The sequence below is a fragment of the Pogoniulus pusillus genome, chromosome 37, assembly GCF_015220805.1.
Source record: "Pogoniulus pusillus isolate bPogPus1 chromosome 37, bPogPus1.pri, whole genome shotgun sequence".
NCBI lineage: Eukaryota > Metazoa > Chordata > Aves > Piciformes > Lybiidae > Pogoniulus > Pogoniulus pusillus.
In genome coordinates, this window is record NC_087300.1 from 69957 (window position 1) to 89051 (window position 19095).

The 19095-nt window shown below is 47.9% G+C and overlaps 1 protein-coding gene across 29 annotated transcripts in view; it reads right to left on the minus strand.

Moving 5' to 3' along the window:
* The window catches only part of EPB41 (erythrocyte membrane protein band 4.1), a 108095-nt gene that overhangs the window by 38267 nt on the left and 50733 nt on the right, over window positions 1–19095 (minus strand). For 25 of the 29 annotated variants that reach the window (XM_064172833.1, XM_064172834.1, XM_064172831.1 and 22 more), the window contains exons 3-12: window positions 15879–16109; window positions 13626–13730; window positions 10886–10928; window positions 8627–8702; window positions 7961–8179; window positions 4683–4770; window positions 4037–4189; window positions 3089–3186; window positions 2109–2281; window positions 467–625 (exon numbers count right to left, since the gene is read on the minus strand). In XM_064172833.1, the coding sequence (XP_064028903.1) occupies window positions 467–625; window positions 2109–2281; window positions 3089–3186; window positions 4037–4189; window positions 4683–4770; window positions 7961–8179; window positions 8627–8702; window positions 10886–10928; window positions 13626–13730; window positions 15879–16109 (1345 nt within the window). The remainder of the gene's footprint in view (window positions 1–466; window positions 626–2108; window positions 2282–3088; window positions 3187–4036; window positions 4190–4682; window positions 4771–7960; window positions 8180–8626; window positions 8703–10885; window positions 10929–13625; window positions 13731–15878; window positions 16110–19095) is intronic. The other 4 variants (XM_064172844.1, XM_064172836.1, XM_064172818.1 and 1 more) reach the window with 2 other exon arrangements.

A 19095-nucleotide genomic window follows, 5' to 3' on the forward strand; every position in this document is an offset into this window, starting at 1 on the left:
TGACCTTATTAAAAGTGCCTATCTTAGGAGAAATATAAGCTCTCTGTGGAGGAATGGGTGGCATTTCTCACCCCATCTCTCCAAAAAAAGCAGAACAGGCTTATAACATAGCAACCAGTTCCAGGATGAAGAATTTCAGAAGCTTTTAAAAAAGTTTCAAGATCAAACTTTGAAGTTTCCTAATCCACATTCATAAATTTAATAAGGAGGCAGCTCACTGGTGCTAGCACATCCTAAACTTTCCAACATCTCCCCAGTCTAACAAGGTGCAAGGTGGAAATGTAACAAGTCTGCTGGAGCTGGGGGGCCACTGAGCTGTTTGCCCTCTGATTGAGGAACTCTTCTTGCAAAGAACCAAAAAAAGAAAAGCCATTAGAGATTTGGTGAAACTTGGAACTGTCAGGAGCAAGCATGTAAAGGACAGGAAAGGTGCTGCAGAGAGTTGTAGCCACCACCACAGCTATACCTGACTTCTCTCGGATTTGATCCGTGGGTTTTGATTCAGGAACCTCAACCACCACCACCTCCTCCTGCTTCTCTTCCTCTGCGGCTCTGAACTCAACCCTCTGAGTTGCAGGTTTAGCTGAGGAAATGGGGCACAAGTTACCAACTGCCCACACAGCAGCTGCAGAAAGGTGAAGACTTCAGCAGGGATAGAGGCATCACATTCACAGGCTGCTCTTTTCCAAGCTCTGGCATTTGGGTGTGGGCTTGCAGCTGGGGTTTCTCTACTCATCTGGGGTTGAAATGGTCTACAGGGCATGGCCAAAGGGTAACCAACAGTACTGGTGCCTTTGCCTCCAAGCATCACACATGAGTAGCATCGCATGCCTGGACTGCAAGCAAGCAGGCATCTTTGTTTGGAGTTCCAACCACGAGCCCTTTACCTCCTGGCCCTCAGGCATGAAGCCCAGGATCATGGTGTTGCCGACTCCTGTAGATCCATGCCAAGAGAAGAGCATCCTGGCCAGAGGGTGGGGGTAGCCCTGCACCCTCCCAGCCTGCAGCACAACCTCAGGGCTCAAAGCAGTGCTGCTCCTGCTCCATCAGGCACTCTTGCATGCTCGTCTTTCCCTGGATCCTAGTTTGACAAGCATTCCATCACCCAGATCAAGTGGGACAAACAGGTATTCCCCTTTCCATGCTTTGTCTCCTGTGGCCTGCTGCTCTCCAGTTCTTTAAAAGGGGATGAGCCCACCTGATTGATATGCCACAAATTTCAACATCATAATCACAGAGTGGTCTGGGTGGGAAGGGACCTTTAAAGCTCATCCAGTCCAACTACCATGCAGTCAGCAGGGACATCTGCAACTAAAGTAGGCTGCAGATTGCCCCAGACAACGTGACCTGCAATGGTTCCAGGGACAAGGCATCTCCCTGCCTTTCTGGGAAAACTGGGACAGGGTTTCACTACCATTGCTGCAAAAAAAAACAAAATCTCTCCCATCTCTCCAATCTCATCTCCTTCTTTCAGTTCAAACCATCATCCCTTGTCCTGTCACAACAGGACCTGCACAGAAGTCTGTTCCCAGCTTTCTGATTGGCACCTTTAAGCACCAAGAGGCCACCAGAAGGCCTCCTTGGTATCATCTTTTCTCCTGATTGAATAACTCCAACTCTCTTGGTATGGCCTCACAGCAGAGGGCTTCCAGCCCTCCCATCATTGCTGTGGCCTCCTCTGGACCTGCTCCAATGGGTCCCTGTCTTGCAATTAGCATCAATTTAAAAGATGCTGAAAAAAATTACAACAATCATGGCAAAACATCTACCCCTCAAGGAAAACTCCATCATTTACGAAGCCACATTAAACTGAACAAATCCTGGAATATCTTCATTCTTGATTTGCTAAGAGGAAACTGTGTTGAGGAAGGACGTGGTAAGGAAACACCATAACCACCAGAACTTTGCCATAAGCTTTCGGCACCCACCTACATCTTCTGTCTGTCAGTCCTTGCAACCACCACTACTGTCTGCATTTTCTGTCCATGCCTGTGTTAAAGTGAGGTGTTGGGGGTTTCTTTGAAGCAGAGAATTTAGGTGGTATTTAAGGAGAATTTTGGCACCTTGCAGAATGTGTCCACAGAGAGGAAGAGGCAGGGGGGACTCACCTCCATCCAGGCTCCTGGAGGCTCGCTTGCTGGCCGTGCGCTCGAACTGGGGTGCAGGGCGGTCGATCAGGGCACTCGCTTGCCTGCTCTGCGCCTGCGTCCGGCCGCTGTAGCGGAACTTGGACCCCAGAGCCAGGAACCTGCTCTTGGGGATGGCCTCGGTGGAAGTCAGCCTGAAAACCATGCACACACACCCCACTTAAAAAATATTATCTCCAGAGCTTAGAAAGCAGCAGGAGAGATTAAAATACTAATTGAGGAATTCTCTTGCAAGCATTTGATTAACAGAACACCTTGACCAACCTGGTGTCCCTGATCATGGCAGGGGGCTGGAGCTGGATGATCTTTAAGGTGCCTTCCAACCCAAACCATTCTTTGATTCTATCTATGGACACAGGCACTAACAATAAGCCTCACATGTACAAAAGCTAAAGACCTTTGTCTAATGAATTGGAACTCGATGATCTTTAAGATTCCTTCCAACTTAAGCCATTCTATGTACCTTATGAAGCAGAAGCTCTCTAGAAATCACATAATCAGAGAATGGCTTAGATTGGAAGGGACCTCCAAGATCATCTATGCCATGGGCAGGGACACCTTCCAGTAGACCAGGTTACTCAAGATCTCATCCAGCCTGGCCTTGAACACCTCCAGAGAGGTGGTATCCACAACCTCTCTGGGCAACCCGTTCTGCAGTCTCACTGCCATCATACCGAAGAACTCCTTCCTCAGATCCAGTCTAACTCTGCTCTCCCTCAGCTTCAAACCATTCTGCCTTGTCCTGTCTCTAGATATTCTTTGGAAAAGTCCCTCTGCAGCCTTCCTGTAATCAGAACTGCAATAGAAACACTTCATGTCTCTGCAGTCATTTCCCTCCAACTCCTACGCAACCCTAAAGAGCACTGAAGGAGCTGCTCATTTTTAGCAGCTGATCTAAAGCATTAGTTATTCAAAGTGAATCAACTGCTCAGGAAACCCACCTGAAGAAAGTGTGATGTTCTACACAGACTTTCCACAACTTCTTCGCTGCTCGGTAACTTGGTAGTTTGAATCCAATTGTACTTTCATACTGTTCTTGCTGCAGAAAGTAGAAGTTATTTAGCAAGAAATAAACATGGCAGCAGTCCAGTCCCCAGCCCAATGACCTATTGTTCTGCTGCAGCACAAACTGCTGGTCAAGCCCAGGAGCATTTGAAATCATAGAATCATGCCAAGATGTGCAGGAGCAACTCAGGTCCACGAAAAAGCATGGCTTGGCTGCAAGCATCTCTGAGGATGTACTGGGATTTGCAGAACATGCAAAGGGATTTGCAGCCATTCAGACTCATTTATCCCCGTCATGCTGCTCAGCTGAGGGATGGGGTCAAAAACTGGCCTTCCAGCGAGGCTGGATCACGATAGTCGAAGCAGGAGGAGGAAGAGGAAGAAAAAGGTGGCAGCTCCCCACTGTAGCAGTTTTTCCCACCTTGTTCTGGTAACCAGGCTGCTCCAGGGATGTCCCTGCTCCCAAAATACAGCACCAAGACAGCCCCAGCCCCGATCTGTGGCAGTCCCAGTGAAAACATGCCTGAAAATATTTGTTTCTTTTTCAAGTGGGACAAAGAACCTTTGTCTTGCCCCATTTCCATAAAAGGAATTAGTCCTCCCACAGTTTAAACCAGTCTCCCCTGGATGCTGGGAATGCCATCCAGTGCCAGGAGGTGGTGCTGGCTGATACCTTGTTTAAATTGTCACTCGCTGGTTTACAGCTTTAGCAAGGTCTGTGGAGTCTGCCTGAATTCAGCACAAAGCTGAGATCAGAAAACCACAAAAAAGCCCATCCAGAGAAAAGCTGGTGGCCACCCACATTTGGTTTTAGCGAAGCACGCACAGGCTGGGGATAATCAGAAGAAAATTAAAGAGAGGAGCACCAGTAAGTCAGAACACACCTCCCCCGGCCTGATCTTGATGAAAAAGCTGCTGCGTTTGTAGGAGATCTTCAGGACTTTGGGCCAGGGGAAGCGGTTGATTCTCAGTTTGTCTTTGTAAACAAGAAGGCCACTGGAACAGACTCCCAGAGTGATGTCCACTCCTTCCAAATCCTGGGAAAGCAGGTGAGGATTTCAGGTCAATGTCTGCACTCCAAATTACCCCTCTGGTCTTCCCCTAAATTCATCTCCCCACTACCCAGACCACAGCTTCCAGCTCCCTTTACAGCCACGGCCAGGTTTGTCTTCTTTCCTGCTTCTCCTAACCACCTGCTCCCTCCTGCTCATTCCTCCTGTGATGTGATTGGCCTCAAGCCTATCCTACATTTCCTTGAGCAGAGTGGCTTCCCTTGCAGGGTCAGAGTTCCTCAGAGCAAGGATCTATCTACATTAGTGACTTTCTAAAGCTTCCTGGAATATCTAAGTAATAACCAGCAGGAATCACTTCTCTTGCAACACCTGAAACAGTGTTAGAAGCATTTCTGCCTGTGGATGTGTTTCCAAACTTCCCAGATCTTTCTAAAGGAGCCTCCTGAAGGAAGGAAACTTGCTCCTGAAAGGGAAGGATCATTCAGGCACAGGCAGGTGCTCACACACTGCCTCTCACCTTGGCTTGGTGAAGATCAACTCCATACATCGACAGTTTTTTTGCATTCTCAAGAAATTCCATGTCTGCTTGGGCTGGAGTCATGGATCTGGTGAAAGAGAGAAAGGGTTCAATATTCTCCTAATTGTGGCTTTTAGAAGGGGACAGAGCAGACTTGGCAAAATCATTTAAACTTAAGATTTTATTTTGCTTTCAACACAGAATTTGTGCCCAGACAAAGAATTATTAAAGCAGTCTGGATGCACAAACTTCTGCTTTGAGACATCCTCACAGAACACATGCACCTTATTTCTGAGGAGCTGTGCAGACACTAGAGAAGGAAGTGAGTTATCCAGTGAGGAAGTGTAGTACAGGGTCCAAAACTTGATTCAGTGGAATAAACACCAATTCTGCCAAAGGCACCATCCTCCCAGACCTCCTGCCTCGGGACCACAAACACAGCTATTGTTCTCCAAATCAAACCCATAGCCAGCTGAGACCACTCAGCAGTGATTCCTACTGGGTCAAACCAGATGAATGGTTTTCTTCGAACAGATGGCTCCCGGTCTGCAGGAGGGGCCACATACCACAACTTTGCTTAAAAGAAACATCCTGACAATGGAGGCCATTATCAACGGTATTGAAGTGCCCCTGTTAATGAGATCCTGGTGTAGGAGGTACATCTAACAGCTCTGCTGAGAGAGTATTCAGCTGTGTGCATTTCAATCGGTTCCCTGCTTTGATGTCTTCCTTACCCAGTGGCTCCATATCCCTCGCAGGATGTCAAGACAGGTTTCAGGGCAGACAATGACAACTGTAAGGAGAACCCTCTAGACAGACCCAGGTGCAGCTGCCATCTCCAACACATACCTTGTACTTCATAAATCAGGGAATCATTTTGGTTGGAAAAGACCGCTAAGATCACTGAGTCCAAACACCAATCTAATACAAACATGGCCACTAAACCATGTCCTGAAGTGCCACATCCACACATTTTTTGAAGACCTCAAGAATGGTGACTCCACTACCTCCCTGGGCAGCCTATTCCAATGCCTGACCACTTTTGCAGAAAAAACATTTTTCCTAATGTCTAACCTGAAGCTCACCTGACACAATTTCAGGCCATTTCCTCTCCTATCACCTGATACCAGGGAGAAGAGACCAACCCCATCTCACTCCTTTCAAGGATCTGTAGAGAGCAATGAGGTCTCCCCTCAGTCTCCTCTTCTCCAGGCTGAACAACCCCAGGTCTCTCAATTCTCCTCACCAGACCTTTCTCCAAGATCCTTCAGCAGCTTTGTTGCCCTTCTCTGGACAACAAAGTACCTAGAGTCATGCTTTAGCAGAGTTTTCCCACTGAAAACTCTGACAGCTTAACATTCATAGAATATGAGCCAGAAACTAAATGTGTCCACCCTGCTTTGTCCTGCAGGCACATGCAGATTAAATACAGCTATAGCTCATAACTTGAAATATCCTTCTAACGAAGCCATGAATAATTGAACAACATGAGCTGCCTCTTCTAGCACAGCTAACCACCTCTGACTTTATGACACCAAGCTTGTGATGATTTTCCAATACTTCCTCTCCTCTCAGTGAAAATGAAGGGGAATCAATTACGTAAAAAAATTAAGTATTGATCTGTGGGGTTGAGCAAACTGTAGCTTTGGTCCCAGTCAGGGGCACATGGCCACCCATTCCTGCTGCACTCGGGTTATTGGCTGCTGACTGCCCACATGAGGCACTTAGTGCCACGGTCTAGCTGACTAGATAGGGCTGGGTGCTAGGTTGGCCTGGACGATCTTGGAGGTCTCTTCCAACCTGGTTGATTCTACAATTCTAAGAAGATCTCATCCTTGCTCCCTTATCCTTAGTACTGCATTGCCCAGGAGCTCTTAAGAGGTCAAAGGGAAGGGGCTGGTGGTTGATGGCCTCAGTATCACCAAGTGGTGTTATGGACTTATTGTTTTCCCCTTAATCTCAAATGTATCTCCAGAAGGGTGCAGAAGCGGCTGGCTGGCTGCTCTCCAGGCCAGCTCTCTGTGGTACAGAGCACACAGCTCCTGCAATCCAAGCTCCCAAGAAGATCTATGAAAATAAGCTCTGAAGGTGCACCAAGTCAACAAGTTCAAGGGGGGTTCTTCTCCTTCCTCTACTCTGCCCTGGGGAGGCCACAGCTGGAGTACCATGTTCAGTTCTGGGCTCCCTGGTTCAAGAAGAATGGGTTTGTTGGAAAGGGTACAGCAAAGGGCTACAAAGATGTTGAGGGGACTGGAACATCTCTGTGATGAGGAAAGTCTGAGAGAATTGGGGCTGTTTAGCCTGGAGAAGAGTAGTCTGAAGGGGGATCTCATCAGTGCTGATCCATACTGGCACAAACTGGAACATCAGAAGTTTCATCTAAACCTGAGGAGGAACTTCTTTAAGAGTGCTGGAGCATTGGGATAGGCTGTCCAGAGAGGTGGTGGAGTCTCCTTCTCTGGAGACACTGAAAACCCATCTGGATCTGTTCCTTTGTGACTTCCTCTAGATGACCCTGCCTTGGCAAGAGGTCAGTGATCAACAGAGGTTCCTTCCAACCCCTGCTACTCTGTGAGTTTGTGAAAACAAGAGGAGAAAGAGGTTTGGTGACTGTCACCCTTTAACCTGGTACCAGGAGTCCTTCAGCCCTGCCCTGAGAAAGACATCTGCCCAAGTCATGGCTGAGCTGGGAAGCACAAGGACAGTCTAACTGTAGGTCTGTACCTCCTGCAGCCCCTGGTATACTTCCACATCAGAAGGTGTTACTCATTAAATGTGACAGCAGAAAACTCCAAACGTGCTGCAGACTGCACACAAAGGGATGACATCTGCTCCAAGCAGACTGTAGAGCAAAAATTATATAGACCCCCCCTTAGCAAAAACAACAAAAAGATACAAAAGTCAATCTTAAAACAGGCAAATTTTGCCTTTTCACATGAAATAAAGCCCACTTGCCCAGCTGCAGTGTTAAAGAAGAGCACCTGTTAATGAACAATGGCAACTTTGCATCTGCTTTGTAAAAACATTTTCTCCTTCAGGCAGGTAAAAAGAATTCCAGGATCTAGCAAGACTTGTTCTAAAGCATTAGGTCTCTTTCACACAGCTGATCTTCTCAGTAGCAAGCGCACACCTTACTGCTAAAGCTTCACTTGCCAGCACAAAAAAGGAAATTCAATGCAACAGGAAACCAGAAGCAACAACTGAGGTGGGGGAAACACTAGAGAGCCACATTAGCAGGCTCCTGTATGCAAACAAGGCCTACAGCTGCTGCACATTACCTATATGTCTTATGAAGCTCCACCACCTTCTCCTCAAGCTCTTTCGTCTGGTTTGGGGCCAGTTTAAATTCAGTGATGTAATCAGGGCCATGAAGATCAGAATCGTAGTCTCCCAGCTCAGACTGGACCGTGTAGGAACCAAGCAGAGCCAGAGTAGCAAAGGAACAGGGCAGCCGCCCCAGGATGATGTCTTGTCTCAGCTGAAGACACAAATAATACCTGGGGAGGGGAAAAAGTAAAACAGTATTTACAGAGAGCACAAAGAACCTTAAGAAACTTTATCAAACATAATCTCTTTTTTTATGCCACTGATGAATCCAGCCTGATGCTTGGCTCTGTTTTTCACCTGTATTTTTATTTGTGGGGCAACAGTCCCACAGCAAACAGTGTGGGGGACAGGAGGGATCAAGGGAGAAGAGGACAATTACAATTGGAACATCTTCATTTTAAATTAAAAAATACTTTTTCTACAGCTTATGAATAACTCTGCTTTACATGTGTAGACTTCAGCCAAGAGTAGGAGCATCCCCTGTATCCACCAAAACCACACAAACAGAAGTTACTTCAAACCACAAAGAACTGACTGAAGGATGGGAAAACACCCAGATATCAACAAATCTGATTAAATATTCCCTGTTCTAGCAACGAGATTCCCAGGTATCTCACCTGGTGATGTCCTCTGTCAGCTGTGCAGGGTCTGGTGGATAAAACTTGACATTGAAGGTGAAATCCCAGGGGCCTCCTGCAATGACAAAGACGAGGTGGAGAAAATAAACATGGCAGAAAGCTCTATGATGGCCAGTAGCTACAAAAAAAAGCCAGGAATACCTAGTCTGATCTGATCAACCATGACACCGATCCCAATGCTTCTCACTCACAGCTTGCTGCTGCTTACAGGAGCCCAGATACAAACAGCAGAAAATCAAGCAGTGCATGTAAAATACACCTGAATGAACCACAGCTTACAGAAGTAATTTGTTGCTGAAAGACTACACTACTGACATCTTTTTTCAGTGACTGCAAAGGAGGATTCACAAGGGGGTCAGGCAGGTGCTCTGAATTAACGAGTCGGTTCATTACTCAACGTTCAGCAGCAGATGTGCCAATTCACTGGGGAGCTGGCACACTGCAGTCAGGTGGGCATCCCCCAGTCTAAACTTGGCACAGCACAACACAAGCATCAATCACAGAATCGGGGAGCGGGCTGGGTGGGAAGGGACCTTAAAGATCACCCAATTCTAAGCCTCTGCCATGGACAGCAACACCTCCCACCAGCCCAGGTTGCTCAAGGCCTCATCCAACCTGGCCTTGAACACCTCCAGGGACAGGAAATCCACAGCCTCCCTGGGCAACTTGTGCCAGTGTCTCACCACCTTGCAAGGAATTTTTTCCTAATCTCCAGTCTCGATCTCCCCTATTCTGTCTTAAGCCATTGCCTTCCATCCTATCGCTACAAGCCCTTGTCGAAAGCTCTTCCCCAGCTTTCTTGTAGCCCCCTTCAGGTACTGGAAGGCTGCTCTAAGGTCTGGATACAATCACTGGATGACATCAGCAAGCACTGAGACAGGAAGAGCTTTACGAGTCCAGACCTAAATGCTTTAATATGACTCAGTGCAAACCTTGTACAGCACCACTACTGGAGTGAGAATCTACAGAATCACACCTAGAACTGGTGTTAACTGTGGCAGGGACAGTCTAGGTGACACAGCTGAAGGGGTCACCATCTCTTTTTCTTGGAAAATAATCATGTTTACCCACAGAAAGCAGCCCTGGCTGACCCACTAAGCACTGAAAGTAATCCTCATCGTTACAACTCCTCCCTGCTCTGCCCTTTGATACTAGTTCAGAATAAATGTTTGTTTCAGAAAGAGAAGCTCCCTCCTAGCTTAACTCGCTCAGAGATTTATCACAATCTCCAAGAGGGAAGAGGGGGCATGCAGCATTCATGGCTTTACTTCTTATGCAACAGCATCACTGGGATTAACCACGAGGCATATCATGTGCATTACACACAGCCCCAAACGAGCCACTCTCAGCAGATACTCCAGGCAGAAGAGGATACCTACACCAGCAGACACTGGTGCCCACCATAGCCACATTCAAGTGAACTCAAATCATTTGCCATTTAACCCACTCCAGAGGATCAGATTCCACAACAGGCTGCTCACTACACTTACAAACTCAAACTCCCAGCCATGCTGCAGAACTCATCCCCTTTACACACATCCTGCTATCAATTCAATGAGAAGCTGGTAAGAGCAAGAGTCTTTACTGCTTCACAGGCCTGCAGCACCTCTATCCTGACCTGTACCAAGTGACACACTTCCTTTTGTGCTCCCCATCAAAACATTACATGAAACAGCACTGGACTTTCAAAAACTGCACTTCAGAGCAGCCAGATTTGCTCCTGGGAGAGAACAAAAGCCTCTAAAATCTACTTAACTTTGCCACTGCCCTCATCTTGAACTAATTCAGTGCAAGCAGACCTTAAAACCCAACTTTGGAGAGCATCTGTATTTGCCCTGATGGCACCTGAGCCATTTATGACTCCAGTACTCCTGTCTGGCCACCAGAGCATCCTCAGAGTCCGTTCAGTTGTGGTCAGGCTCTCCCAGTACGCTTTGAGATTTAAACAACTCCCACTGGCACCCATTTTCCCATTCTCTAACAGGGAGCAGATCTCCCACTTCAGCATCGCATGGCAGCAAGAACAGCATGGGGCTGCTCAGGACAAACACACCCCAGGCTGTTTTCCCAGAGGAATGGTGTTTTCTCCTAAATCTAGAGCATCACTGAACCCTGCCAGATATGTGCAGAGGAACTCTCACTCATCCCTGGGCCCCCCAGATCATGCACTGAAGCCACACTCATTTAGGGAACAGCACCAAACCACACACTCCCACCAGATAAATTCCATCTACTTACCGTGAATCTGTTTTTTGATTTCTTTAGCAGGATCCAGCCATGTCTGTGAGAGGATAAAAACATTCACAGTTTAACAGGTGTTTCAGGCACACCACAGAAAACTGTAAATTGCTTAAAATGTGACAAGACACTAACACAGCCACAGAAACTGGAGACAGGGCATTTTCCACAACTTTTACTCCAATCTGTGGTCTCAGTGGGTGAATTTCCAATCCTTCACCTATCAGATACTCACAGAGGAGGCATGAAGAACAGGAGGAAAAAAATCAGCATATTAGGGCTGCAAGCACATAGCAGCAGGTAGAGTCATAACCACACACACAACTCTGAAAGCCACTTGTGCAACATTTATTTTTCCTCCAGAATCCCTGAAAACAGGCAAATCAGATGTCTTCTTTAACTTCGGTCACTCTGCCTCCATACAAAGATTGCCGAGACTTTCTATTGTTAGTGCTAGGTTTTAACGACCTAATCACTGAAATAGGAGGGAAAACATCCCACCACTGGGGAAACTTGTAATCTTTTACACCACATAAGACATAAACTTCATCTCCTTTAAGCGTGACTCAAGTTTCTAGTAATCATCTCATCTACTAACTTAGAAATATATCCCTTCCCCCCCCACCTCTGTAATTTGGGACTTTGTGGGATGACTCATAGAATGGTTGTGTTGGTAGTGATCTCAAAAATCATCCAGTTCCAGCCCCATGCCATGGGCAGGGACATCTCCCAGTAGCCCAGATTGCTCAAGGCCTTGAACACCTCCAGGCAGGGGACATCCACAGCCTCTCTGGGCAACCTGTGCCAGTGTCTTCTCACTCTCACTGTCAAGAATTTCTTCCTCATCTCCCATGTCCAGTTTCCATCTGCCCTCTTCCAGCTTCAATCCACTGTCCTGTCACTACAAGCCTTTGTTAAAAGTCCCTCCCAGCTCTCCTGTAGCTCCCCTCAGGTACTGGAGGCTGCTGTAAGATCTCCTTGGAGCCTTCTCTTCTACAGGCTGAATAGCCTCACAGTGCATTGCAAGTCTCAAAAACAGCTCCTGCTTTACCAGCCCTGTCTGAGCAACTCCCAGCACGCTGGGTCTGAATCTTTACCTTTGCAAAGGCCAGGGACTGCCTTGCTGAAGGGGACAGCACAGTACTAACAAGCCCTGAACGGGATTTGGATATCCAGGTCTCCTGAGGTGAAAGAATTACCACACTGAATCCTCCGAGCTAATCTGTCTTGACCAGAAGGACACGTACCTTCATGTCAGGGAGACAGTCATACTTACATTTAATGTTATCTTTTTATATGCTTGTCCCTCTAACCTATAAAACTGGAGACACAAAATCCACTGGACGGTAGTCATGCCACTTTCTGCCTTTTCAGGGCCACTGGTTTAAGCACAGCATCATTATGCCCATGCTGCTGCCATGACTGCTCCTTCCTGTAGGGCTGAGGGCTGGGTGTTGGGGGGAGCAGTCGTGCATCCTGGGCACACGCTTGGCCTAATCCAGTGGGCAATGAAGTGCATAGCAATTAAGAGCGTTTTTACCCACACTGTGTCACAGATCAGCAGGAAACAATCCCTCCTTTCAGAGCAGCATGAGCACTGACCTCCTTCAGTGCTGACCAGATGCTCTATCCACTGTCACCATCTCCTACTCCAACTGTCACTCTCTGCCACTCTCATCTAGGAAAATGGCTGTCCCCAGGAAGGTTTATTCCATAAACAGTGATGGTACTCAATGACTGTAAAGGCCTGTTCCAGTCAAAGAATTGTATGAACTCAAGAACCCAGGAAGTTCCATCCACCCTTCTGTGAGGGTGACAGAGCACTGGAACAGGCTGCCCAGGGAGTTTGCAGAGCCTACTTCTCTGCGTGGAAGCAACTTTCACATACAAGGAAACAGCAAGACGACAGAGACACGAGAACAAACCCAGGACAGAGCTCTACCTGCAGAGAGCAGAAGGGTGTTCTTTTCCCTGTGTACTGAAAATTAACTTTGCAATTATTAAGTGTTTAATGACAAATGTCTCTCAGCCACAGTTATCTGGCCCACAAGTGACTGCTGGAGGTGAAGCGTGGGGATAGTCACACTGTGAATCCAGGTACCTGGTCTAAAGGACATAAGAGGGTCTTTAATTTCAATTTAGCACATTTTAACTCAAGGAGCTGCTCAAGCTAAGGCACAACCAGGAGGTTAAAAGAAAAGGCACTGCTCAAGTCTAACCAAACAAAGACCTTAAACTGAAACCACATGAGTTTTGGTATGAGAAGTCACGTGTGTTCTTTCACTGGGTAAAGCCTCCACTGCGAACTGCTCTGGATGGCCCCCAACCTTACAGATAATGACACCAGAGCCAGGGCAGCCAGCTTTCACTCCTGCTCAGTTTGGTGAACACAGGCTCCAGGACGGTGAAATCCCCCTGCAGTGTTCACATTCAGACTCATCTTTCTAAGCTTAAGAGCAGACCTCTTATTGAAATCCCAAATAAATAACCTGCTGCTTTTCTAGAGTGAGTAAGCTAAAATAATTGCTTTTCTCCAGGTGAAGATCCAAGATTACATCACTTTTTTCCTAAAATCCACACTCCTGTAGTCATCTCTTCAGTATTTCTGCCTCTGCTTTTGAGAGGGCAGAAAAACGAGTTTTAAGAGGAGCTTATGCACCACATCCTCCCCAGGGAAGATGATCCTTCAAAAGAGCTGAACCCACCTGGGTGCAGAACACAGGCAAGTGCAGCTGCTTACCCTGGAGGGTGGTGTGTCCCATATGGCCAAGCCAAAGTAGTCTTCTTCCAGGAGATTGAGGTGGTCACAGACTTTTTTAAGTAGATCCTGTCCCTTGGCGTGCTTCTGTAAACATACAAAAGAAATTCTGTAGGATAGGCTGCTTGTTGCTTGTCCTCATTCCTGGGACAGGGGAGAAAGAGGATGTTATCAAACCACACCATGCATTGCCAGGAAGGGAGAAAAGTCCCCAGTAGCCCAAGATTAGAACTCCTAGCTGTTCTGATCATCCCTTACAAGAAAGAGCAGCAGGTGTAAAAATTCAAACTGGGGAACTGCAGTGAGTCTTCCTGGCTACCACCAGCTCCATGGCTGAAGCCCTCCTAACCTGAGGCCCTCAACACGACTCCACAAACACCAAGGATTTGTATAGATTTCCCCTCCCAAACCATATCTACCACACCAGTATCTCCCAGCTCCAGGCTGACAGGCAATGGGAGATGATTGGATCAGGGTATTAAACTGCTGCTACAACACAGTGTTCTGTGGGCAACCTGGTTTAGCTGCTGAGCAAACAACTAATTCCATTGATAAACACACTCTGAGCATTCCTACCTCTGCTTTCTTTTTGCCCACATCTTGCAGAGGTGAACAGCCCTGAGAACAGATACTGATTTAGTCCAAAAGCATAAAGGAAAACAACCCTGAGGCACAGAACTATGGTAATCAGGAGCAGCTCGTTCTGTTGGAGCCTCTGCAGAAAAGGAAGCATGGCTCTGGTGATGCCAAAGAAGCTTCACTAATGCAGGGCTTGTGCCTGGGCTGCTCCTTGCAGGCACATTTGCATGTCAACTGAGACAAGAGCATAGCCCTGTTTTATTGCAGCCCTACAGCTCTAAGGTCCTCAGTGGAAACAACTTCTGGTGGCCTTTCAGTGCTCAGAAAGCTGGGGACAGACGCTGGAGCAAGATCTGCTGTGACAGGACAAAGGGTGATGGTTTGAACTCAGAGAGGGAGACCCAGACTAGAGTGAAGGAAGGGAAGTTGTGGATGTCTCCTCCCTGAAAATATAGGCCAGGTTGGATGGAGCCTTGAGCAACCTGGTCTAGTGGGAGGTGTCTCTGCCCACAGAACGGCAACCTGTTCCAGTGTCACACCATCCTCACTATAAACAATTTCTTCCTAATCTTCACCTAAATCTCCTCTCTTTCAGCTGAGATGTTAAATTTCTAACAGCCTGCTCCAGTCAGGACCGACCACAACACTACCAGCTGTGCCACCAAGAGCGTTCCTGCAGCCTGCCAGTATCTGCAGGTACTGTTGCAGCAAACATCAAACATTTTAGTGAACCTTTGGGGGGCTGCAGGCAAAGCCCCCAGCAAGAAGCAGGCAGTGTTGGAAGCTGATCCCAGGCAGTAGCCACATTACACAAACAGCTGGCAGTGACCTACTTGCCCAGGATCACCTGAGGTAACAGCTTTCCCAAGGAACCCTGTGCCACATACCCTCTCCTGGCCCACTTAGCCAGCAGGACTGGGGAAAAACAAGCTGATGAGAGTATGCTCAAACGGTTAAGTACCAGATTGTTGATATTCCAAACAAGTCCTCCAATACTGAAATGGGGATTTCTGTAAGCTTTTCATTGCCCTGACAGCAAGAGAGCCCTCGGAGAGAATGCAGAAAATAAAACCTCTCAGATGAGGAGGTTTGCAGGGCCGTAAGTCAACACAATAGTTTTGAATTGCTTGCTGCAAATATATCCGACTGCAGACTAAACAGAGCGCCTTCCTCTCTACATTCCAGCTCCAGGAGTTATGCTAGCCAGCAGCCTGACAGCCAAAGGTACCTTGGGTGAATAGAAAAGCACAAATCAACCTGACAACCCATTTTACTCAAAGGAAAGGGGCAAAAGATACTTATACTGTCCCAACCCACCACCAAAACCTAAACTCTAGCCTGGGATATAAACGAGAGAGATGATGAACAGAAAGCAAGACAACTTAATTGTTTAAGTTGCCCCTGCTTTACAAAACAAAGTACTCTGGAAATTGTAGAGCATTAAAATAAAAATTATTTCTAGCACCCAGAGACTTCTCTAACACACTAAAGAAGTTGTTACAGCTTACAGCAAGACTGTTCTGCAGTAAAGTCTGTCATGTAATTCACTGGCAGCAAATTAGGCCCCTATTAAATCATGTTTGTGGTGATTTTTCAAGGGGAGAAGAAAGAAGAGGGAAAAGAGGAGAAGCAGGAACAAATCCCCAAAGTACTTACATCCACGGAGCACTCAAAAATGGTGTCATCCAGCAAGACAATTTTGCAGTACATGTTTCTGTGTTTTTTTACTGTTTTCTGGGCAGCTTTCAAATCCTTCTCTGCTTTGGTCTCCAGAGTCTCTTGTTTCAGCTCTGGTTTGGTGCACTCCTCCTTTGCTTCCTCTCCTTCCTTGCCTCCAAGGTGTTTGCTCTCAGGCTCCTGGTCTTCCCTCCTCTCCTCCTGTGCAGGCTGAAACCCCCAAATCAGCCAAGTTTAGATATGTCAATCAAAAAACAAAAACCATCAGATGAAACAAGCATTGCATAGGTGCACTGCAGGGCTGGGATCCCACCCCAGGAGTGTCATAAATGTTTGACATTGAGGCTGCTGAGAACCTGTCCCCAGCTGTCCAGCAAGGTGGGAGATACTCCCCATTCCAGGTCAGCTCTCCTTTTGCCTACTAAGGCATAAATCAAAGGAAACTGAGGACAGTAGGCTAGAGATAGGGGTAAAAGCAGCAGCCCAGCTGAAGTGCATGTACACTAATGCACGCAGTATGGCTAACAAACAAGAGGAGCTGGAAGCTTTGGTGATGAAGGAAAACTACAATGTTGCCACCATCACTGAAACGTGGTGGGATGGCTCACATGATTGGAGTGCTGTAATCAATGGCTACAGACTCTTCAGGAGAGACAGGCAAGGGAGAAGAGGTGGAGGAGTGGCTCTGTATATTAGGGATGCTCTGGATGTCATGGGGGTAGAAATCAAGGATGATCAAGTTGCGTCATTATGGGTGAGAATCAAGGGGACGGCCAACAAGACCAATATCCTGGTTGGAGTCTGTTATAGACCACCCAATCAGGAAGAAGAGGCTGATTTATTACTCTTTAAACAACTGGAGGCTGCCTCAAGATCACCTGCCCTTGTTCTGCTGGGTGACTTTAACCTACCAGACATCTGCTGGGACTTAAACACTGCAGAGAGGAGGCAGTCTAGAAGGTTTCTAGAATGTGTGGATGACAACTTCTTATCCCAGCTGTTACGTGAGCCTACCAGGGGGGCAGCCCTGCTTGACCTGCTGCTCACAAATAGAGAGAGGCTGGTGGGGGATGTGGTGGTTGGAGGCTGCCTGGGGTCCAGTGACCATGAAATTATAGAGAAACCATGACCATGAAACATGGAGAAACCAGGAGGGGCATCAACAGAACCTCCACGCTGGATTTCTGAAGGGCATACTGCGGCCTATTTAAGGAACTAACTCAGACAGTTCCTTGGGAAAAAGCCCTTGGAAACAAAGGGGTCCAGGAAGGTTGGACCTGCTTCAAGAGAGAACTCCTGCAGGCACAGGAGCAGCTGTGCCATTGAGCCAGCAGATGAGCCAAGGAGGGAGGCAGCCAGACTGTATGGGCAGGGAGCTGCTGAAGGAATTAAAGACAAAACAGAGAGTATATCACCTTTGGAAAAGAGGGGAGGTGTCCCAGGAAAAGTTCAAGGAAGTTGCTAGGTCTTGTAGAGGAAAAATTAAAGAGGCCAAAGCCCATTTGGAGCTTAGGCTGGCCACAGCTGTCAAGGAAAATAAAAAATGTTTCTTTAAATATCTGAATGGCAGAGAAGGGCCAAGGACAACCTCCAGTCCTTATTAGATAGAGAGGGGAACATAGTGACAAAGGATGAGGAAAAGGCAGAGGTACTTAACACCTTCTTTGCCTCAATCTTCAATAGTGGGACAGGTTGTCTCCAGGACAGCTGGACTCCTGAAGTGGCGGATGGAGGCAGGGACCAGCACAGTCCCCCTCTAATCCATGAGGAAGCAGTAAGGGACCTGCTGTGTCATTTGGATCCTCACAAGTCCATGGGACCGGATAGGATCCATCCCAGGGTGCTGAGAGAGCTGGCAGCTGAGCTGGCCAAGCCACTCTCCATCATTTATCAGCAGTCCTGGCTCACTGGAGAGGTCCCTGAAGACTGGAAGCTGCCAATGTGATGCCATCCACAAGAAGGGTTGTAAGGAGGAGCCAGAAAACTACAGACCTGTCAGCCTGACCTCAGTGCCAGGCAAGGTCATGGAACAGGTCATCTTGAGTGCCATCACAAAGCACCTACAGGATGGCCAAGGGATCAGGCCCAGCCAGCATGGGTTTAGGAAGGGCAGGTCCTGTCTCACCAACCTTATCTCCTTTTATGATCAGGTTACCTGCCTGGTGAATGTGGGGCAGGCTGTGGATGTAGTCTACTTGGACTTCAGCAAAGCCTTTGACACTGTCTGCCACGAGAAGCTCCTAGCCAAGCTGGCAGCTTATGGTTTGGACAGATTCACTCTGTGCTGGATCAAGAACTGGCTGGATGGCAGAGCCCAGAGAGTGGTGGTGAATGGTGCCACATCTGTGTTCAGTTCTGGGCCCCCCAGTTTAGAAGGGACATCGAAATGCTTGAGCGTGTCCAGAGAAGGGTGACGAGGCTGGGGAGAGGCCTCGAGCACAGCCCTACGAGGAGAGGCTGAGGGAGCTGGGATTGTTTAGTCTGGAGAAGAGTAGGCTCAGAGGTGACCTTATTGCTGTCTACAACTACCTGAGGGGTGGTTGTGGCCAGGGGGAGGTTGCTCTCTTCTCTCAGGTGGCCAGCACCAGAACGAGAGGACACAGCCTCGGGCTGCGCCAGGGGAAATTTAGGCTCTAGGTGAGGAGAAAGTTCTTCACTGAGAGAGTCACTGGACACTGGAATGGGCTGCCCGGGGAGGTAGTGGAGTTGCCGTCCCTGGGGCTGTTCAGGGCAGGGTTGGATGTGGCACTTGGTGCCATGGTCTAGCCTTGGGCTCTGTGGTGGAGGGTTGGACTTGATGATCTGTGAGGTCTCTTCCAGCCCTGATGATACTGTGATACTGTGATCCAGTTGGCAGCCAGTCACTAGTGGTGCTCCCCAAGGATCAGTGCTGGGCCCAGTCCTGTTCAATATCTTTATTGATGACCTGGACGAGGGGATTGAGTCCAGCATCAGTAAGTTTGCAGATGACACCAAGCTAGGAGCAGGTGTTGATCTGCTGGAAGGTAGGAGAGCCCTGCAGAGGGACCTGGACAGGCTGGATGGGTGGGCAGAGGTCAACGGGATGACATTTAACAAGGCCAAGTGCAGGGTTCTGCACTTTGGCCACAACAACCCCAAGCAGCACTACAGGCTGGGGACTGAGTGGCTGGAAAGCAGCCAAGAGGAAAGTGACCTGGGGGTACTGGTAGATAGT